Source organism: Mixophyes fleayi, chromosome 6, assembly GCF_038048845.1.
Source record: "Mixophyes fleayi isolate aMixFle1 chromosome 6, aMixFle1.hap1, whole genome shotgun sequence".
Classification (NCBI taxonomy): domain Eukaryota; kingdom Metazoa; phylum Chordata; class Amphibia; order Anura; family Limnodynastidae; genus Mixophyes; species Mixophyes fleayi.
Window position 1 is genome coordinate 111,390,815 of NC_134407.1, and position 23,614 is coordinate 111,414,428.

Below are 23,614 nucleotides of genomic sequence, written 5' to 3' on the forward strand. Positions count from 1 at the left end.
AGTCTGTACAGGGAGAGATGAATAGCTTTTTTGGTGTGGGGGCCCAAACAAACCAATCATTTCAGTCAAAGTTGTTTGGTAGGCCCTGTCGCTGAAATGATTGGTTTGTTAAAGTGTGCATGTCCTATTTCAACAACATACCTCTCAACTGCAGCTCATCCCTCCTCTGCGGGGATAATGTCTCCTGTGCTCTGACACGTCACTCTGTGTACTCTCAGCCTCAGGATCTGACACTACAGCTACCATGCCTCTTGTAGCAGCCCTCACTCCAGGGCCTCTTCCATGTGCAGTGTCCCCCTCTCTCTTGGGTTCACTATAGTGGCATGGAGTTCTCCCCCCTCATCCAGGGCACACATTCCTTGCCCTGGCTCAGTCACCACGCTCAGACTTCCAGGCAATGCTGGGGGAGCCTGGGAGCTTCCACCCCAGGTCCCCAGCTACAACTCTCCTCTCCTGTGTCTTCTCTCTCTTTCTGACACTTTAAAGATCGTGCCTTTAAATGAAAAAGTCAGTCTTCATTGCACGACTATGTGCAAGTGCAACAGGGACATTTTTTTGGGTTTACAAAGTCAAACAATAACACTTCGACCCTGTCTGTCTGGGGTCTCTCAATGACGAATTGTCTGTAGCATGTTTGGAGGAGGTATTGTGGCCCCGGTACCAAATTGTGTACCGGGGCCACCACACTACGCAGTCAAGATACTTGTTTGGTGGAATTCAGACCAGTTGAGGGTTTTATTATTATATTGTGTGGACCACTCTATCTATACCACACTACAACTCTATACCACTCTATTTCCTACTTTAATTCTATTACTAATTAATTACCATAAAGAGGAACAAAAAAAACCAATTTTACCAAAAGTATAATATGACTTAGACTTACAAACACTACACTTTAAAGATCGTGCCTTTAAATGAAAAAGTCAGTCTTCATTGCACGACTATGTGCAACAGGGACATTTTTTTGGGTTTACAAAGTCAAACAATAACACTTCGACCCTGTCTGTCTGGGGTCTCTCAATGACGAATTGTCTGTAGCATGTTTGGAGGAGGTATTGTGGCCCCGGTATCAAATTGGGTACCGGGGCCACCCCACTATGCAGTCCAGATACTTGTTTGGTGGAATTCCGACACGTGGAGGGTTTTTTAATTATATTGTGGCCTCGGTACCAAATTGTGTACCGGGGCCACCACACTACGCAGTCAAGATAGATAGATGCGTATTGCGTATCATAGATAAAGTACATTCAGTGGTGTGGGGCAAATTGAAAAATATTCCAAATGCACTGACATTATCAAAAACAAGAGGTTGTCACACGCTAAAACTCCAACATGTATATGATGGAGAGGATGGAGGAGCAGCCGTATGTGTAGTGTAATGCAGATCTGTTGAAGGTTTTTTATATATTTTATTGTGGTGCCCAGTGCCCACTCCTCTACGCAGTCCAGATACATTTATTGGTGCGAATCATAAAAGTTCAGGGTTTTTAATATATCTTGTGGTGACCCACTCCTCTACGCAGTCCAGGTACATTTATTGGTGCGATTCATAAAAGTTCAGGGTTTTTAAGATATCTTGTGGTGACCCACTCCTATACGCAGTCCAGGTACATTTATTGGTGCGATTCATAAAAGTTCAGGGTTTTTAATAGATATTGTGGTGACCCACTCCTCTACGCAGTCCAGGTACATTTATTGGTGCGAATCATAAAAGTTCAGGGTTTTTAATATATCTTGTGGTGACCCACTCCTCTACGCAGTCCAGGTACATTTATTGGTGCGAATCATAAAAGTTCAGGGTTTTTAAGATATTGTGGTGACCCACTCCTCTACGCAGTCCAGGTACAATTATTGGTGCGAATCATAAAAGTTCAGGGTTTTTAAGATATTGTGGTGATCCACTCCTCTACGCAGTCCAGGTACAATTATTGGTGCGAATCATAAAAGTTCAGGGTTTTTAATAGATATTGTGGTGACCTACTCCTCTACGCAGTCCAGAAAGATACCTTGTTGCAACGTTTTGGACTAATAACTATATTGTGAGGTGTTCAGAATACACTGTAAATTAGTGGAAATGCTTGTTATTGAATGTTATTGAGGTTAATAATAGCCTAGGAGTGAAAATAAGCCCAAAAACTTGATTTTTAAACTTTTTATGTTTTTTTTTCAAAAAAAATCCGAATCCAATACCTTAAATCCGAACCGAGACCTTTCGTCAAGTGTTTTGCGAGACAAATCCGAACCTCAAAAATAACGAAAATCCGGATCCAAAACACAAAACACGAGACCTCAAAAGTCGCCGGTGCACATCCCTATTTGATACTGCTTGGAGAACAAATATCCGTAACAAAGATTTGTACATATCATAAGGGAATATCACATTGATAGAAGATCGAAGGATAAAGAAAGAGAAGAACAAATTTTTGTTGTACTTTATGATCATATGTTTTTAGGTGGTGAGAACCTAAATAATTTGTTCATCCTTTGTCTAAGTGCTTGATGTGCCTTATGTATATCTTATTTAATAGATTGTTTTAGATGTTGGTGGCATTTATTGTATATTTAGGCAGTCATCACGCAGGGAGTGCTGGTTTGGGATATCATTACTTTTGCTTAGTCAAGCACATACCACACTAGGAGCCACTGACTTTAGAGTAAGTGGATAGCATTGATTTAGCAGATCATGCCATTGTTGTAGCAACCTTCACAGCTTGGAACAGTTTTTTTTCTTTGTATTTGCCTGACCCAAAAAAGATAGGTTTGCCCATATATGGACCTTTAACTGCCTCAAAATAATGAAAAGTAAAAAAGTTTTAGTGCCTACTGAAGCCTCTATGGGTGTCAATCAGAAACAGTGTTCAGCCTTAATTAAGTGACTTTTTATCCTCAGTGATTCATACATTTATATTATCAGTTGGCAAACTAGCCACGTTTGTTGGGAAAAAAGCAGAACGCCTATATGTTTTTAAGGGGGTTCATCCTGTCAGATGCCGACATGGCACTAATATTAGACATATTGAATCAGTTCTATATTTTTCACTGTGACCTTAGCTCCACACATATAACACAGGAGAGGTGGAGGATACAGGGCAGGTAAACTGGCATCATTTAAGATGTTTCATATTATCCTATATAGTGTTAAAAAGCATATAAAATCACTTTGACATTGTCAGAATCTCTAAATTCCCACACCTGTATAATGTAATACAGGCATAGGGTCCGGGTATTGTCTCTTTAAAACCGGCATTTTCAGTCTATCCACAGTAAAACACGTCATTTCCTAGTGTACATGTTTAGGCCAATCAGATTACACACAGGACGCCGAGTTGAAAAGCCGAAGAAAATGCAGGTCTGACATTTGGTAAGTAGTCATTTCAGTAGTGTAGGAATTATAGAAATCGTGATTTCCCCTGTCGTTTTAAATCTTGTCTGGGTTCACAGTGATGGATTAACGTACCCCACCCCAGAGAACAGCGTCTTCCAGCATGCAGTGGGGAAGAGGTGCTTTTGAAGAAGCAGTTACCAAATGGCAGTTAGAGATTAGAGGAGTCGCTGTGGTGCCCACAGTCGCCGCGGCTCCTAATATTACCCCACAATGAGGATGGGTCAAAGGACCCCGACACCCTGGTTTTCTAGGGAATTGCTTGAAGAACTCCTTTATAAGCTTCTTAGCATGGAGGCGCCTTTGAGGAACCCAGGACCCTTCTTCCACACCACGATTCTTCCACTGAACAAGAATTTTTTTGAACAATAAATTTTCGGGATTCATTCAGATCCGATGCCCAAGTACTTGAAGGTCGAAGATGTTGAGGCTTGGGTATAACACTGGTTTCAGAAGGGAGCAGTGAAAGGTGTTAGGAATCTTCAAGGAGCCAGGAATCTTTAACCTGAATGCTACCTGGTTGACTTGTTTAATAATCATGAATGGTCTGATGAACTTAGACCCAAGTTTCTTACAGGGTTGTCTGAGCTTGATGTTACGTGTTGAAAGCCAGACTCTCTGCCCTACCTTGAAAAAGCAAGTTGTACGATGGCGGTCAGAATTTTTGTTAGAGAAAAATGAGGCCCGCCTTAAAGAAGACTGAACTTTTCTGCAAATTATTTTGAGATCTGAAGCTGTGGAACTTATCTCTGGAATACCAGCAGACCTAAGTGAATACAAAGAATTGAACCTGGGGTGAACCCAAAATTACATGAGTTATTATATGCAAACTCTGTCCAGGATAACAGAGAAGACCAATTGTGAAATTCTGAGGTGTATAATCATAAGAACTGCTCCAAGGATTGGTTAACCCTTTCAGTTTGACCATTAGATTGCGGGTGGTATGCGGATGAAAGACTGATCTTGATTCCAAGAAGGGTACAGAAGGATTTCCAGAGCTGAGCAACAAACTGGGAGCCACGATCAGAGACAATATCAGCAGTCGAAATATATGTTGAACGAAAAGAATAGCCAAGTCTTGGGCGCTAAGCTAGCCCTCCCTGCCTTAAATACTTGAACCAGCCAATCAGGGCTTTGCCCTGAAACTACACTCTGATGCAGGCTAATCAATTAATTAAACATATTAATCAGCCCGCAGGCTGTGAGGAATTCTGCACATGCACCCGGCTGATATTGATGGGCGGGGCGCAATAAGAAGAACTTCGGCGTCCGGCTGTTGCCCTGGCCGAATACCCATAAGTGACGTCCCGGTCGTCATGTCGACCAGGACACCGGGAGGGAGAGCAAGGAGTCGCGGTGGTGCCTGCGGCCACCGTGGCTCCTAACAATATGATTGGACTAATTCATATTATTGGTCAGGTAGGGAACAGGTAGGGAGGTTGTATTAAGTCCTTTTGCTGGACTGAGACATAATAATAAGGAAGTGCAGGGACAGTCAGCTACGGGAAAGAGAGAGTTTAAACTGAGAAACTGCACTAACTTTGGCATGATCTGCTATCTGTGAGAAATACATATAACTGCATTACGCATAAGAGGAATAGAGTGCACAGCGGGCTTGTACATTGTGTTTGCATTTGTGTGGAATTGGGATAACGACAGACAAGAAAGCGTGCTTTGTCAAATTGCTTGGAAGAAGCTAACTGTTCATTGGAGGAGATCAATATTGCAAAGTGCCACTGTGTTAAATTACCGGTGCTAAATTCAAATACAGAGAGCTGTGAGGTTGCTCTGTGCTAAGTGCCACTGAATGCTTTGAATGTTTATTCGAACTGGGTAAGAGCATACATGCCAACCTTAAGAAGTCATGTACCCAGGCAGGGGCAAACGCAGGATTTGCAGAGGGGGGGGGGGGGTTTCCACACCACGCCGCCAGTGGGCGTGACCAGCATGCATGGGGGCGTGGCTATAATTTTAGAGAGTGCTTGGCCGCTCTCCAACTCTCCCTATCCCCATAATATACATGGGCAATGCTGCATGCACTACTGTTAGGCGCATGCAGCTCTCTTTTCGAGCAGAGCCGTGTGAAGGCGGGGGCAGGGTTCAGCCACCTCAATTATACAGTGCTCGAGGCTTGGAGGGGGGTCTCGGTTTGCCTATGCCAGGGGTAGGAGGAGGGCGTGGTGACATTGTCGCGTCACCATAGCCCCGCTCCCTCTACCTGGGATTCTGGGAGAGTAGGCAAGTATGCGTAAGAGAAGAAATTAATTGTGTTTAAACTCTATAGAGACTGCATACTCATATACCTATACCTCTACATAACATCCAAATGAACTTGTATGGCATGTGTTTACAAAGTTAAAGCAGCTGTGATGAAGTTTAAGTTTAGTGTGTACTGGTAATGATAGTTATCGCTGTTAGAGAGATATTGGAAGATAGTTATTAGAAGGTATAAAGGTATCTCTTCACTAGATCAGACTAGTGAGGACTGTGTAGGTTATATATAAGTTACTAATAAGTATTGTTTCAAATTATCTGTAACCATTTGTTTGAAGTCCATGTCTCACTAATAAATGTACCAGAGTGGCTTCTAATGACCAACTTGATGTGATAATATTTCCTGTGTGTGTGCCTGTGGTTCAGATTAGGGGGATGGAGGGTTTATTGGTCTCTCGTGTTGCTAACTCTAGAACACTACCTCATGAAGAGCCTACAGTACTTGCACTAAGGTGGAGGCACTGTGCAAAACTGAATACAAGATAAAGAGGCCATTTGCAGGCAGGACGCACAAAGACTACTACAAACACCCTAGTCAAGGAAATGGGGATGTTACACAGTAAGTCTTCCAAAGTAAGTCTCAGATAGGTTATTTAATTTACTTTTCATCAAAGCAGTGATGCATGGGAGTCTGATCTTTTAAGTGTGTCTACTGCCTACAGCTGCATAGGAGTTCATGTCAGGACCCAGGAGACAGCATGCCAATTATTACACTCCAAATCAGATTTCCATTCAAAGGCTATAAAATTATAAAAAATGTTACATTTCAAAAACATTCCTTACCTATAGAAGATCATCAGTTCCACCATTGTCAAAATGATACTTTTTATTACTTTCATATGTTCCTTAAAAGTAAAAAAAAAAAATCTCTAAAGCCACCCGCAATACATTAACATGCATGTGGCCTATAGGAAGTCAATATACTTTGAGAAATTAATGTAGATTATAAAGATATTGGTGTATGTGTGTGTATATGTGTATGTATATATGTGTGTGTATATATATATATGTGTGTATGTATATGTATATGTATGTATATATATAATATATATATAATATATATATATATATATATATATATATATATATATATATATATATATATATATATATATATTACACAAACACATAAAAGTTCATGAATTGTTGGTCATATACATGCTGTATGTATTAAACAATATCCTAAAATGTTGCTGGAAGACATGGTGAATGATATCTCCATTCCTTGTATCTTATTTTTGCATAATGTGTTAGATTTGAATACACTGTAAATGTGCTTTTATCCTTGCAATTCGCAGAATGACTCATAGTCGTTGTTCATTCTTGTAACATTCCAATGCATTATCAAAATAATTAAAATAAGTAGAATGCAAGTGCATATGTATTCTAAAAGGCAAACAAAGCCTGCTTTTAAAAAATTCAAGACTGCAGCTTTGCATTTCTTCTTCAGAGTTTAACTTATTCACAGAATTCCAGGAAGTAAAACCACTTTCATGTGCTTATTGTAAAACAATTCACCTTTTTGAAAATAAATGTCGTCTTGCTTGCAGAGAGTGAAGAGGTGTACCAACAGCAGATCCTGTCAATCTCCTGCATCATCTTTGCCATTGTAGCTGTGGGTTTGATTTGTGCAGCATTCTACTGCAGGACAAAGTAAGATGCGTTATTTGGTTTTGGGTTATAGTGCTTTGAAGAGTTAAGCACAGTGTATTTGCTGATTAAATCTAATTGCCATGGGTTACGGTATATTATAGTTTTGCACTCTTTCAGTGCAATCTGTTGCCTAAAAATATCCTTATTATTAAATATGGAAAAACAGGTTTAAAATTATTGTCATACAAATATTAATCTCTTTTCTTGTAACAATTAAGTACCTAACCAAACTTATCAAGATATCATAATATTTGGGATGCTATATGTAGTGTTATTCTATTTATCAGTTCTAGACTAGAAACAATTTTCGACAAGGAATGCCTTTTGTTTTTGTGTGGCGATTATTGTGATTGTAATAAGTTCAGTGTGTTAGAGTTGATCCTTGTATTTGTATTGCTAATTCAATGCATTGATGTTTTTACAAGTATTTGTTTTTCCATTTTCTTTTTTTTTTTTTTTTTCATTTTAACTTCCATTTTGTTAAGATAATGGGGACCAAATTAGCTAAGGTTTAAAAGTTCATATCCAGTTGCAGTTAACTTTATCAGTGAGATTATAGAAGTCAAATTTGGCACATGGAATTTCGCATTTTCAAAAGCAGAAAAGTGCTGCATTGCAATTTACCTAAAAACTTTTCATTGTATATAATATCTTTAACTTAGCTATGTGTTTCTTTAAGTCTTAATGCAATCAATGGGAACCATTGCTGGGACATTAATCAGGAAAAAGTAATCTGGGTAAAACAGTACAAATCAAAGTAATTTTATATGCTCACGTCTTATTTAACTCATGACGTTTTCCAGTACAGGTTATGCAAAAAAATAAAATATTAGACTATGAGAACATTAGATTTTAGATTTTCTGAAAAAAACTACTTGATTTTAACTGGTTAATTTATATTTTTATACATGCTTCCTGGTTTGTTATTACCTATGCCAGTTCTAGCTAGTATTAATTAGCAGCCTCCTGAGGCTGATTGTCAGCCCTGTTCTCCTCTGTTCTGATTGGCTCTTAGTACTATTTAAGGCAGTGAGGTCTGAGCCTCAGTGCCGGTTATAGCTTCCAGTTCCCTGTCTGCTAACCTGCTCCTGTGCTGTTTGGTGTATACCTTCTGGATTGAACTTCTGTGTATGACCCCTGCCTGCTTGCCTGTGACCCTGATTCGTTTGTCTGTACCTTGGACCCCGCTGTATTGCTAGTGACCCTGACCTTTGGCGTGTTACCTGATTATTCTGCTTGCTAGTGACCTCTGACTTTGTCTGACCATCCGCTACCATCTATGCTGCCTCCTGGCCTGCCGCTTTGCTTTTGTATTACAAATTTACACTACATCTGGAGTTAAGTACTGGGGGCATCTGAGTACCGGTGAGCGTATAAAGCTCTATGGGAAAGGCGGCTGCTAAAGGTGAAGACCTCCGCCTACTAGTTCTGTGAGTTTGTAAACAGACCGTCAGCGTAACAATAACTCAATATTGTAAAATAAGATATGTGAATAATATATTATTTAATACATAATATGTATGAGATATTCTTAACAAGACCCTAGCAGCAGGTAGTCTGAGAATAGGCAGATGTGTAACCTTTATTTCAAATATATTACTGTTCTTTTATAATAAGTGGATGTGTACTCCATCATTTGTTTAATGTGTATTAGTTTTAGATATTTCATTTTAAAATTTGTTTTGGAAATGGTTTCGTAGAGCCAGCTACATGTGTTTTATTTAGGACATTATCAATACAATTAAGTAAATTTTTCCACAACAAGCGTGACTATTATTTAAATCGGACTTTCCCAAATCCAGTCCTCAGGGAGCACGAACAGTGCAGGTTTTCCAGGTCACAAGTGAATAATTAGTACCACCTGTGGACCTTTTACTGTGTAAGTAATGAATAGAACTGTGCTCCCGCAAGGAAATATGGAAAACATGCAGTAAGTGGTCCCTGAGTACCAGGTGTGGGAAACACTGATTTAAATTATTGTTAAACATTTTCCCCTACCACTTCTAAAGCATTTTTATTGCTTTAGCACCATAACACCATAGCTCCACATCTGTATCAGATCTCAGATCTCATGCTAGTTCAGTCCATGACTTACCATGCAATTGGTCTACTAGTCTCATATACTCTGAGATCTTCACTGTTTGCACACAGGGGTAGAAGTTTGGGATCATGCCTCTTTTTCAATAAGGCAAGACTACCCTCTCTGGACTTGACCCCTTGCTCTCTAATGATTACCCTCTCTGGCTCTGACCCTTGGCTCTCAGAAAATTACCTTCTTTGGCTTTGACCCATGACTCTGGAACGATTACCTTCTCTGACTCTGAAGCCCTGGCTGATCACTGGACTTGCTACTACTTGAAATCTTAGACTCATTCTCTTTACTTAAATGTACAGTATCCCTTCAGTAAATATTTATCCTGTGTGTTCCTGCTACTGAAATTTTGCAACCTAATTAAAAAACATAAATCCTAGAGACCTGAAAGAATAAAATGGCAGTAAAAATGGATTCTGCATATAGCAATATCCCGATACCTTTGTAAATTCAAATTATTTAGTAAATGCAGGCACATACAAATTTGATGCAAGATACGTCACCCTGCATCTTCTTACCATCTAAGTTTTTCGTGCCACTCTAGTGTCTACTATTACCAAAAGATGGACTCATGCAAATTGGTGATGCCTGTGGCCCTCTAATGGTGCAAAAACAAAATCACCATCTAATGCACACTCTGCATATACTGTTCTAGTAGGGAGCATCTACTGCACCAGAGCCCCCTTTGTGGCAAAAACAAAATTTGTTCAACTTTCAGCCACCATTCTATGCTTCCTTAGCCCTGCACATCAAAGTCCAGAACAACATGATAAACATCACAGCCATTATTGATTCTGGCTCTATGGGAATATTTCTGGATAATACGTTTGCTGAACTCCTGTTCTCCTATTATCAGGACTGGAGTTCTAATTCTTGTATTTCAGACTTTAATGCTGCAATATATACTTTGGTGCAATAACTAAGAATAAATAGTTTCAAATTAATTTCTGTATATGTGTAAACATTATTTAAATTGCAGAGATACCATGAAGGGTTTTACCTGGTTCCATGTATATGACCTTCATGACATTTATTGTACTCTAAGGCCAGTGAATTTGATTGACCTATGTATGAATCATTCCATCTGGCCCTAAATTGCAAAGTATATTTTAAACTTAATTTACATAATAATGAAGCTGTGGATTGGATGATTGATATGGTAACATGTCAAAGTTCATATGAAATTACATTTTTTTTGCCGGAACCCAACATTAATTAGGTTAGCAATAATTTTGATTCTGGCTATCTGTTCCATAAAAGATGGAGCTGGTTTAATGTCCCCATATGCTTTGACAAAGACCATAGGTGTTAAAATATGTTAGTTTGTGGGCCAGAGGTGTTACGTTAGCCATCCAGGTCTGTGTGAGTTATTAACATCTTCAGTGGTTAAAGGAATCCCAGTAAATGACTAAAAAGAATTTTGATCTTTTTATGTTAATTGTTAACATAGACTTCCTTTGATAAACAAAGCCATTAATGCCTGGCCTATAACCAAAGAAGTTAAGGCAGTGCAATACTTTATTGGCTTTGCCAACTATTGCTGCCACTTTACCTGGAATCTTTCTAAAATTGTGGCTCCCATTAAATGACTGATCCACTCACAATTTTAAATGGTTAGCAAGCATTCACCATTATAAAGAAAGCATTTACCACAGGGTTTGGTCCTAGCTCACACAGATGATTGCCGAGAGGATATGGTATTTAACCAAGGTACTGAATTTACTGTACCGTTCTGGACAACTTTCTGTAATATTCTCCAAATAAAAAGATATTTATCCACTACCAACCATCCACATTCAAGTGGACAAACGGAGGGTTTAACCATGAAGAAGTACCTCAGAACATATATCAGCTATTTCTTAGATGCATCTAACCTTTCATGAGATTCACCAAACCTTACTCCAAGTTCTACAGAGAGATCAACAGTTCTCTGCCAAGCAGACAAGACTCAAACTGCGCTGTATTTTTACCAAGTAGGCCAGGAGGCTCTCCACAAAACAATCTTTGTTTGTGGAGAGTTTGTGACAATTTATGCCCAAGTTAGCAGATTACTAAATTGGTCCTATTCAGATCATGAATAAACTTTCCAGTTACATTTAGGTCAAAAACTTCATTTTAAAAATGCTTTCAGTGTCATTGCTCAAACTTGCATATCTGTCCCTAAAGCCTTGAATAGGCGGTAGAACATTAGAAGTGATCTGGAGTATATTGTGTAGGGCATCATGGATTCCTGCAGGGTGAAAGAACATCACCAAGGACAAATCTGGTCAAGTGAAAATGCTAAACTGTGACTGAAATGTTCTGGGAACCCACATAAGATATTCATGAGTCATGACTCATTGCTGTTTTCCACTTGGGCCATCATGCTCATTATAACTTTCTAACCTACCCTGCAGTTGGTCCACGACTTTCATATCCTCTGAGATCATGCTTCTTCTCCAGCATGGCATGTCTGCTCCGCTGGTGCTTTCACAGGGTTTCTAAAATTACCTGATACCTCTGCTAAGATGCTGCACTGCAGAATCCAGCTGACAGCCGCAGGCTCAGTTAATAACCTTTTCATATTATCTGTGTAAACCTGTGTCAAAAAATGTCCCAATGACCTGCTACTAGTAATTATTTGCCTGCACCTGAGGCTTATATCAGGCCTATTTAAGCATCTTCCTGGCAACAACACACTGCAAGTTTATTGAACTTCTCTCCTTGAATAAGCACTCTGGATCTTGTTGTTACTTGGTTGCCTGTTTGATCATTGGCTCTCTGGTGACTATCCTCTCTGGCTTTAAAACCTGAATGATGAGGATATCCCTCTTTGACCTTGACCCCCGGGTCCTGGAGTATTACCTTCTTTGGCTTAGTTCTCTGTCTCTAACACCCTAACTAATCCTTGCACTTCCTACTACTTGTACTTAAAGGTATAGTATTACTTTCTCTAAAGACTGCTGTGTTTTCTGCTACAGGGATATGATATTTACAAACATAAATAGTATACCTGACAAATTTAGATTCCTTTTTATTTTGTGCTGACTACAGTTAATCATATTTGGGGATAAACCTATAACATTCACTATATTGATGCAAGTTCTATTGTAATTACTAACAATAAGCTAAATTTTGAGGGTAATTTGAATTCATAATTTTCTAAGAGTTATTGGTTCAGAGTGCTCATGAGTAACAGATAACTTCGATATAGCACAAATAATGTAAAAAAAAATTTGTGACAGATTAATCTTGTATTAGGCCCAGAGAAAGATACTCTTGAACTAGGCTCTCTGCTGCAGACATAAAGGTTTGTGTAAATACATTCTTGCACTGCTAGTAAAGTATTGATTATCTTTTTGCCCCATACAGCCATGGAGGGTCAATGCAGCTGGCAAATGTACAAATTATCTTTATTATAACCTACCATTGTTGTCCAGATATGACATATATGTTGTGATGTGTCTACAGTCACGGGCAAAAGTTTTGAGAATGACACAAGTATTGGTTTTCACAAAGTTTGCTGCTATAGTGTTTTTTACACCTTTTGGTCAGATGTTGCTATGGTATACTGAAGTAAAATGACAAGCATTTCAGGTGTCAAAGGCTTTTATTGACAATTACTTTCAGTTTAGGTAATGAGTTAATATTTGCAGAGTTGACCCTGTTTTTGAAGACCTCTGAAATTCGCCTTGGAATGCTTTCAATGAGCTTCTGGGCCACATACTGACAGATGGCTGCCCATTCTTGCCTAATCAATGCTTGGAGTTTGTCAGAATTTGTGGGTTTTTTTTGTCCATCCGCCTCTTAACAATTGATCACAAGTTCTCAATGGGATTAAGGTCTGGGGAGTTTCCTGTCCAATTTCGATGTTTTGATCCCTGAGCCAATTAGTTATCACTTTTACCTCATGGCAAGATACTCCATCATGCTGGAAAGGGCAAACTGTTCTTGGATGGTTGGGAGAAGTTGCTCTTTGAGGATGTTTTGGTGCCATTCTCTATTCATGGCTGTGTTCTTAAGCAAAATTCTGAGAAGCAACCCCACACATGAATGGTCTCAGGATGCTTTACTGTTGGCATGACAGGACTGATGATACTGCTCACCATTCCTTCTCCAGACAAGTGTTTTTCCAGATGCCCCAAACTATCTGAATGGGGATTCATCAGAGAGAATGACTTTACCACAGTCCTCAGCAGTCCAATCCCTGTACCTTTTGCAGATTCAGTCTGTCCCTGATTTTCCCTGGATAGAAGTGGCTTCTTTGCTGGCCTTCTTGACAAAAGGTCATCCTCAAAAAGTCTTCGCCTCACTGTGCATGCAGATGCACTCACATCTGCCTGCTGCTATTCCTGAGCAAGCTCTGCACTGGTTGTGCCCTGATCCCACAGCTGAATATACTTTAGGAGATGGCCCTGGCGCTTGCTGGACGTTCTAGGGTGCCCTGAAGCCTTCTTTACAACTATTGAACCTCTCTCCTTGTAGTTCTTGATGATCTGATAAATGGTTGATTTAGGTGCCATCTTACTAGCAGCAATATCCTTGCCTGTGAAGCCCTTATTGTGCAAAGCAATGTTGACTGCACGTTTCCTTGCAGGTAACCATGGTTAACAGAGGAAGAATAATGATTTCAAGCACCACCCTCCTTTTAAAGCTTACAGTCTGTTATTGTAACTCAATCAGCATGACAGAGTGATCTCCAGCCTTGTCTGTTTCAACACTCTCACCTGTGTTAACAAGAGAATCACTGTTCTGATATCAGCAGGTTCTTTTGTGGCCGGCCTAAAATGCAATGGAAATGTTGTTTTTGGATAAAGTTCATTGACATTGCAAAGAGGGACTTTGTAATTAATTGCAATGCATCTGATCACTCTTCATGACATTCTGGAGTATATGCAAATTGCCATCATAAAACCAATCAGCAGACTTTGTGAAAAATAATATTTGTGTCATTCTCAAAACTTTTGGCCATGACTGTATATCAATTCTCAATTTCATTCCAGGTTAAAGTCCTTAGCAATTATAATTTTCTTAAATTAGGTTCTGAAAATGAAAACTTATATGTATTTGTTATTTTATCTGTAGAAGACAAACAAAAATAATTAAAGAACAGCTGAAAGAAATGCACAATTGGAAACACTATAGTCTCAATGCTTCCAGTTTGTTATCAAAAGCAAAGAGTTTTGGAGAAAACAGAGTTCAACTGCATACTGTAAGTATAATCCGTTTCATATGCTGCTATGATTTTTCTATTTGTGGCTTACCCAATACAACAGCAGATCTCTGCATCTGTGTACATATGGCTTAATCTTCTCTAATAGACTTGAATGAATTACAGAGGAATACCATGTGGGGAATAACACACATCATATTTACATATATTGTGTATGTGAATGTGATATATTAGAACATTGGCAGGCCATGCAAACATTTTTATGAACACTGTTACACTACCCACAAAATTGAAATGAGTATAGTAATAAAATTGTTCCATCTGTAAGTGGATGATTTGGTGAAAGACAAACACACTAGTTAAACCACACATTAGTGAGAAAAGTATTTTATTGTAACTAATAGTTTACAGATGAAATAGCAAGAATGTACATGTATTTGCATATTTCATTAGCGTAGAATATAGGCAATATCTGTGGCAGCTGCATGACTAAAGGATTGTTGTTATCAGGGACTGACTTGCAGAGTATAGCCCAGAGAACAAGCACCCAGCACTGGCTCATAAGTAGTGGCCCATCCATGAAGAGTAGTTTTCGGTTCAATATATATTGTATTTCATCCCCCTAAGCAGCCCCCATCTCTCATCACCATATAGAGGAGCGCTCACCAACCCCCCATTGCCATCAATTTATTAAACAAGGCTATTTCTCTTGCACATACAGTTGGGGTACAATGTCCACCTTGGGGTATAGAGAGCTCTGTGGGAGTAATGGCACTAAAAACTTGTCTAGCCCCATCCAGCAGGAAGCTCTCAGTTTTGTTAATAGTGCTTAACGAGCAATGCACACTTTTTAGTCTAGTCTTAATTTTTATTTAAAATAGGTTTATTTTTAGCGTCATCATTGTGGCATTCATACTGTGAATGTCGCGGCTTTACTCAGGGAGAGCGCTGACAGCGCCTTAGTTCCACCCTCTCTGAGGTAGTGTGGGCTCCCGGTTACATGACACTATAATAATGTCCAGGAACCCAGCTCCTGTCCAGGGCAGAGTGAGTACAGGCTGCACTGGGAGCCGCGGCCGCAGCACCAGTCTTTCCTTGCACAGCGGAGAGACGGTGCTGCCGACAGTCTAAGCCAGCACCTGTTCCAGTGACACTGCTGAGAACAGGACAGCGACTGGACATGCAGGTAGCAGGGGCAAGTTTACTTGTAGAGAACTGTTGTTATCACAGTTCCCACCAGTTTTTCTGCATACAGGTACGATTTTGTGAAGCTGACTAATGGGAATTAGGAGCTTCATTGTAATTGTATTCCTCACTTTTTCTCTGGCTTTTCTAATGGTTTTTCTAACTGACATTACAACTCTGTCAGTCTTAAAAAAAAAAGTCCCTGCACAGATTATCTAGTTTATATGCATACACATTTGTTAGATAATGCTTTCTGATGTGACTGTTACTGTTTCCGTTGCACATTTTATTCTTCTGTACTACTCTTTTGTCATAAGTAAAGTACAGTGGGTCTCTGCATATGTCACTACACACTAATATTTTCATATAATTAGTGGTATTACCTCACAGATCAGATTGTGTTTACTGCAGATCACTCCCTGTGTTGGACTGTTTTCTGCAGTCTGTGTGCTCTGCTATTTTCTCTTTCTGTATCTATTATGTCAGAAAGAGGGACAAGTTTCAGGTCCAAAACTGCCGGAAACGGTTCTGTAACGTATTCCACCTGTTCCAGGTGCCAATCCAAAATTCCTGGTGAACGGTCAGACCCGGATGGTCTCTGCACGGCCTGTGAGTCTGAGGACCCGAGTCAGTATTCATCTGGGGACTCCGTTGATGTGGTGGTATCGGCTTGGGCTAGAGAACTGGCACGGTCCATTGTGGATCTCAAAAGAGACGCTGCATGTTCTGAAATGGTAGGTGCTGATGTTTTAACTAGCCTTTCTCAGGCAACACAGTCCACAGAGCTGGAGGTGGCATCATGGGAGACACACCCAAGTGTGTATGCTCCCATCACGCATTTGGCTAAGGCAACCATTATTCCTCTTCTGAGTGCTTTAAATTTGAATGTCAGCATGGACAGGAGATGAGGGGGTTGTTAAAATCCATTTATTTATCTGGTGTTTCGTTCCTCCCTATTATGGCAACGGCGTTAGTGGTTAAAGCCGTGGAAAAATGGGCCCTCACTCTGTGCGATGGGTTCCAATCTGATATGGCAGGTCCTAATTATCCCCACTAGCATTTAAGATTAAGGATGCTGTTGATTTACTGGAGGATGCGGTTTTGGACGCAGATCAGGGTTTATCCAGGGCTTCCTTCAGACGCACCCTCTGCCTTCGATCTTTGGAGGCGGACGCCGAATTCAAGAAAGCTCTGGAGGCCCTGCCATATGAAGGTTCCGGTTTATTTGGCACAGTCTTGGGAAAGTTCATCTCCCAGGCCACGGGAGGTAAAAGTTTACTTCTGCCGATGCTTGTTCCCAAAACAAAATGGCAGAAGATTTTGCTCATTTCATTTTGTTGGGAAAACAAGGGGTGCCTCATTGAGGGGATCTATCTTATGCCATGCAGGGGGCAGCTCAGGGAGGTTGACAAGCTTGGATGGGATGACGTTCTGGTGCCAAGCAGATTGACAAGCAATCAGCATGATTTATTACACCACCACTTCAGTGGTGGGAGCTCAACTGCTAATCTTTTGGGATCAGTGGTTCAGTTCTACCACAGACAACTGGGTAAGTTGGGTTGTGGACATAGGGTACATGATAGACCTCTTAAGCATGCCACCACAGCGTTTTCTGTCCACTCCCTTACCAAGAGACGAGACCAGGAGAGTGGCACTTATGGGTGCCATTCAGTTCTTGTTAGCAGCAGCAGTCATTGTTCTAGTTCCAGAGGAGCAATGAGTGTTGGGTTATTACTCCCACATCTTTCTGGCACAGAAACCAGATCTGATTTTTCGTCCCATTCTAAATCTAAAATCTCTCATAATGCGCTTGAGAGAACCCATTTTGGATGGAATCCATTCGGTCGGTTATCAATTCAATGGGAAAGAACGAGTTTCTAGCATCATTGGATATTAAGGATGCTTATCTTCATATTCCCATATGGACCAGTCACCACAGCCTCCTCCGATTTGCGGTGAACCAGTGCCACTTCCAATTCAGAGCACTCCCATTCGGGCAGGCCATAGCACCAAGGTTATTCATGAATGTCATGGCGGCACGGTTAAGTCAACAAGGGGTGACTATCTTGCCATATCTAGACGATCCTTTTATCAAAGCAGATTCAGCCGCTCGCCTTTGGGATCATTTGGACCTCATGCAAAGATGTTTTATTCCCATGGCTGGGTAATCAATGGCAAGAAGTCCAATCTGGTTTCTACTCAACGCATGGTCTTCTGTCTTTTGCTCGACATGAGATGCCGGGTAAGATGCAGAAGATCAAACTCCAAGTAAACTCTTGCTGTCCCTCAAGCGCCTATCCATCCTTCATTGTATGAAGCTGATGTGACATGTGATGTCCTGTTTCAAGGCAGCACAGTTTGCTCATTTTCATTCACGACCCTTCCGACACGAAATCCTCTTCAAATGAAAGCCGTGAGAGCCTCACCTGGAAATACAATTTTTTTATTTGTCTCTCACCAGCGACTTGTCAGTCCTTGGTTTGGCGGTTACGAGCAAAGAATCTCAACCTGGAATATCCCTTCTCAGTTTGGGAATGGACAATTGTGACAACAGACACCAGCCTATTAGGCTGGGGGGCAGTGACCTTGGATCTGAGATTGTACGGTCTATGGATTTGGGAGGAGGCAAGAATGCCCATCAATGTTCTCAAATTAAGGGCAGTGTACAATGCTCTGATCCAGATGCAGCTCAAGCTGTGGAACAGACCTATTCAGATCCAATTTTCAGTCAATGCCACGCCGGTGGCGTACATCCATCACCAGGGGGGGGAACAAAGAGTTCCCTGGCCATGAGAGTAATTGCCAAGATCATAACTTGGGTGGCACAGCAGGTTCCTGTCATTTCAGCAGTTTTCATACCAGGGGTGGACAATTCAGAAGCCTGAGTCAGCATGCTTTACATCTGGGGGTATGGTCCCTACATCCGAAAGTGTTTGCCCAGATTATTCAGAGGTGGGGTCAGCCAGAGATTGACATGATGGCCTCTCATTTGAACCACAAGGTGGACAGTTATTGTGCCAGAATGAGAGACCCTCAGGTGATTTTAGTCGATGTTATGACGGTGCCCTGGAGGTTCAGTCTAGTGTATCTATTTCCTCCAATTTCAATTTTGCCTCAGAACTTAAAAAAGATCACATTCGAAAGGGGTGTAATAATTCTTTTGACACCAGACTGGCCGAGAAGATCTTGGTACGAAGATCTTCTCGGCCATAAGAATTTCCCCTCCTTGGCGTCTTCCACTCAGGGAAGCTCTTCTCAGCCTCGGTCCATTTTTCCATCAGGACCTAGCATGGCTACCTTTGACGGCTTGACGGTTGAATCCTTGATTCTTAGAGGGGTCTGTCAGAAAGGGTCATCCAGGTTGATCATCAAAGCTTGTTAATACACATCTTCTAGGAACTATCATTGTGTATAAAAAGCAAGTATTGGTTGGTCTGCGACGAAATGAGTAACAACTGCTTCCTTCCAGTTGGCTAGGGTGCTAGATTTCCTGCAGGAAGTTTTGGCCAAAGGTTCAGATTTCCGCTTTGTCTATTTATTTCCAAAGAAGGTTGGTACTGATGCCAGATATTCAGACATTTTTTCAGTGGGTTCTTCATGTTCAACCACCTTTTTGTTCCTCTGGTGGCTCTATTGAACCCCAACTTGGTGTTAATGGCTTTACAGAAGTCGCCGTTCAAACCACTGGAGTCCATATCTTGAAACTTCTTAAATGAAATGTATCGTTCTTATTGACTATTTTCCCAGACAGGCGTGTGTCTGAGTTGGCGTCTCTTTTCTACCGTTCTCCTTTTCTCATTTTCAATAGCGGCAGACAACAGTGCTGTTTTGCGTACCAGGCCATCTTTTCAGCCAAAAGTAGTCTTGTGATTTTATGTTAATCAGGACATTGTTATTCCTGCATTGTCTCACGATTCTTCATCCAGTAGTCGGAGTTCGGTTATACCTCTGGATGTGGTTAGAGCCTATCGGATCTATGTGGACCTTACAGCTTCCATTAGGAAGACTATCGCCCTCATACTGTTGTATGATGCTCGTAATTGTGGCTGGCCAGCCACTAGACAAACAATAGCCAAATGGATTATGGCAACTACTCGTCAGGCTTATTTGTCGAAGGGTTCTCCTGTTCCCGATGGGCTTGCGGCTCATTCTACTAGGTCAGTTAGTGTGTCTTGGGTGGTGCGACATTGGGCCTCATTTGAGCAGTTGTGTAGAGCAGCTACCTGGTCTTCCGTTCATACGTTCACTAGAATTTACAGCTTCCACATATTTGCATCCAAAGACGCAGATTTTGCACGTAAAGTGTTACATGCAGCTCAATCTGACTATACTCGCCCCTAGGGGCAGCTTTGGAACGTCCCCAAGGTGAGCAGTGTCCCCCAACTGTATATGTAAGAGAACTAGATTTTTGTACTTAGCGTAAAATCTCCCTCTTAACAGTTGGGGGAAACTGCGCTCCCCCCCTTTTGTTCTGGCAGGTCTGTTGAGTGTTCTGTAGGTTGTGTTTTGCCCTCTCTAGCAGATTTGTTAAGTAAATAAACTGAGAGCTTCCTGCTGGAGGGGGCATAGAGTGGAGGGGAGCAGGCTAGACATGTTTTTATTGCCATTACTCCCACAGTGCCCTCTATACACCGAGGTGGGTAGTGTCCCCCAACTGTGTTAAGAGAGAGTGGTGTTTTTTTTTTATTTTTTTTTTATTTTTTATTTTTGTGTTGCTTAAACAAACTATACTTTATTATTATAAATGCCAAGTCTTAAATAATGAAAATAAATAATACAACAAAAACAAAACCTTGCTTTATATTTCATTTTATTTTTTAAATCTTCTCCTTACAGCACCTTTTTTTTTTTTTTTTTTATATACCTGGCTGATTATAATGGGATATACTGTGTATATATAAGACTATATAGCTATAAAATCACAACAATAAGAGCAATAAACACATATGTCTGTCCCATCATAACACCTTTCCCTCTTCATCACACTGTGCCTCCTTCATCACACCGTTCCCCCTTCATCACACTACTGCCCCTTTCATCGCACTGTGCTTTTTATTACTTTGCCCCTCATTACACTGTGCCCATCATTACATTGTCCCCCTCATTACTTCAATCAACAAGGAGCAGATGTAAAAGATACATTTGTTGTTGAATACGGGTCTAGGTGTGCCCTAGTCTAACGGACAATACACTGCTGTGTATGTCCAATACATATTTGGAATATAAAGTTCCAAAAAAAAATTATTAAATTAATGTTACCTTTTTAATACCTTTCCTTGATGAATCAGAACCTGTAAGCCAAAAATTGAGTAAGTTTTCTTACTCAAGTTTTCTTGACAAAACTATGTTGCAATATAAGGGGTGCAAATTAGTTTATTATTTTGCACATTAATTAAATACTGTCTTTTTTTCATGTAGCGCACAAATACTTGATAGCTTGTTTACACTGAAATTTAAAGTTGATCTAGGACAGGCTTGGCTGACCTGTGGCACTCCAGGTGTTGTGAAACTACAAGTCCCAGCATACCTTTCCAGCAATAAGCTGCTATATATTGGCAAAGCATGCTGGGGCTTGTAGTTTCACAACACCTGGAGTACCGCAAGTTAGCCAAGCCTGATCTAGAACATGCCCCAAGCCAAATATAAATCTGCCATCACATTTTAAATTTACTTTCCCCGCCAAATATTATTATTATTATCTTTGACTTATAAGGTGCCACAAAGGGTACATTACATATACAGAAAACAGAACCAAGACACAACATGATACAAAAATGTATACAAACACAGGTAACAGGGTAAAGCAAATCAGATTATATCTGGGACAGATAGTAGATAGTGAAAGGGATGGTAGAAATCAGCGAGAAGACCGGGCAAAGTCCTGAAGACGAGACTGAGAGGAGGTGATCAGTGAAGTAGTAAGGCGGCGGTCACAGGCAGAGCGGGGGAGTGTAGGTAGAGATGAGATTGGAGATGTAGGGAGGGGAAGATTGACTAAGAGCTTTAAAAGTGAGGGTAAGGAGTTTAAATTTAATTCTGTAGGGTATGGGGAGCCAATGTAGTGACTGTTGGAGGGAGACTGCAGATACAGAGCGGCGGGAGAGGAAAAATGAGGTGGGCAGCAGCATTGAGGAAAGACTTAAGAGGGTCCATGCGAGAATCAGGTAGGCCAGAGAGGAGGTTACAGTAGTCAAGGCGAGTGAACAAGGGTTTTCGTGGCTTCCGTGGTGAGAAAGGGAGGTATCTTAGATACATTCCAAAGGTGGAAGTAGCAGGATTTTGAGAGGGACAGAATGTGAGGCATGAATGAGAGGGAGCAATCAAGGATAACCCCAAGGCATCGGACTTGGGGGACAGAAACGAGGGTAGTATTAACATAAATAGAGAGGGGGGAGGTGGGAGAGTCCTGGAAGGGGGGGGAGGACTATAAGCTCGGTCTTGGAAATATTGAGTTTAAGGAAGCTTTGGGACATCCAAGATGAGACAGAAGGGAAGGGGAGAGGTCAGGGGATGAAAGATAAATTTGGGTATCCTCAGCATAGAGGTGGTACTGGAGGCCAAAGGAGCGGATGAGGACCCCAAGGGAGGAGGTGTAGAGGTAGAAAAGCAGAGGGCCAAGAACGGAGCCTTGTGGAAAGCCAACAGGTAGGGGAAGAGGGGGTGATGTAGAGACTGAGAAGGAGCGGTTGGTGAAGTAAGAGGAAGACCAGGAGAGGACAGTGTTACACAGGCCTATAGATCTGAGAGTTTGCAAAAGGAGATGGTTTTGCCTTACTTGTGCTTAACTTTGGTTAATGAATCAGGCCCATAGTCATTACTGACAAAACATAAAATAATAAAACATTTTTTTCCATTCCCTCCCCTACTAAAATAAATTTATTAACATGTTATGAACGTCTACTGTACATAAAATGCATTTTAACAGTTGCTTCTGATTGCAAACACATGTTCTAGTATACATACACGACTGTTATCACTAGATATCGGCACTTACACCCGACCTGTAGCTGGTGCAAGTGATACTGCAGAAAAACACGTAATAGCTAGGTTACTTATTGTTAATACAGGTAGCAAGGAGTGAATGTTTGCAGTAGCAGGGTAAACGCCAACGCGCGTTTCGCTACATGCTTTTTCAAGGGCCTTGAAAAAGCATGTAGCGAAACGCGCGTTGGTGTTTACCCTGCTACTGCAAACATTCTCTCCTTGCTACCTGTATTAACAATAAGTAACCTAGCTATTACCCACCCTCGTATGGGTCATTTAATAACCTAAATGTGTGTGTATGTATGATTGCCAAACAGCACTACCGCTATTTAGTAGGTAAACTAACAGATATATCAGGTGCCTGATTGGTAGTAGTATACTAAGTGTGTGTGTGTATGCATGACTGCACAAACGGCACTACCAATATTAGTAGGAGAACTACAGATATATCAAGTGCTTGTTTGTTAGCAGTTCAGTAGATAATTACAGGGACAAGGGATTACTAGATTATACAACCTAATAAATACTAGTCAGGGTTCCTTTTAGCCCCAGTAATACTACTTAATAATATATATTAATATTCAACTTGGTGTGAGCTTATATAAACATGAATGTTTATTGATGTGATTGTATATGGGGTATATTTATATAATAAAGCGCTCCTTACAGTCAAATAATCATCAGAGGTCTGAGTCAACATATAAGCTCATTACCTTATAAATTGTGTCAACTATAATCATATGACCATTGGTTCCAATCAAGGAGACCATAGTACACACAGCATACGTTTCCAGTTGCAATGGTATCTTAGGTAGTTAAATATAATTAGAATAGGAGTGATTATTATATACTGAATATATATATATATATATATTTGATAATAAGTAGC

The 23,614-nt window shown here is 40.6% G+C and overlaps 1 protein-coding gene across 3 annotated transcripts in view; it reads left to right on the top strand.

Moving 5' to 3' along the window:
* NRG3 (neuregulin 3) overlaps positions 1–23,614 on the top strand; it is a 1,349,256-nt gene that overhangs the window by 1,183,631 nt on the left and 142,011 nt on the right. For all 3 annotated transcript variants that reach the window (XM_075217161.1, XM_075217160.1, XM_075217162.1), the window contains exons 5-6: positions 7,210–7,312; positions 14,469–14,595. In XM_075217161.1, coding sequence (XP_075073262.1) covers positions 7,210–7,312; positions 14,469–14,595 — 230 coding nt within the window. The remainder of the gene's footprint in view (positions 1–7,209; positions 7,313–14,468; positions 14,596–23,614) is intronic.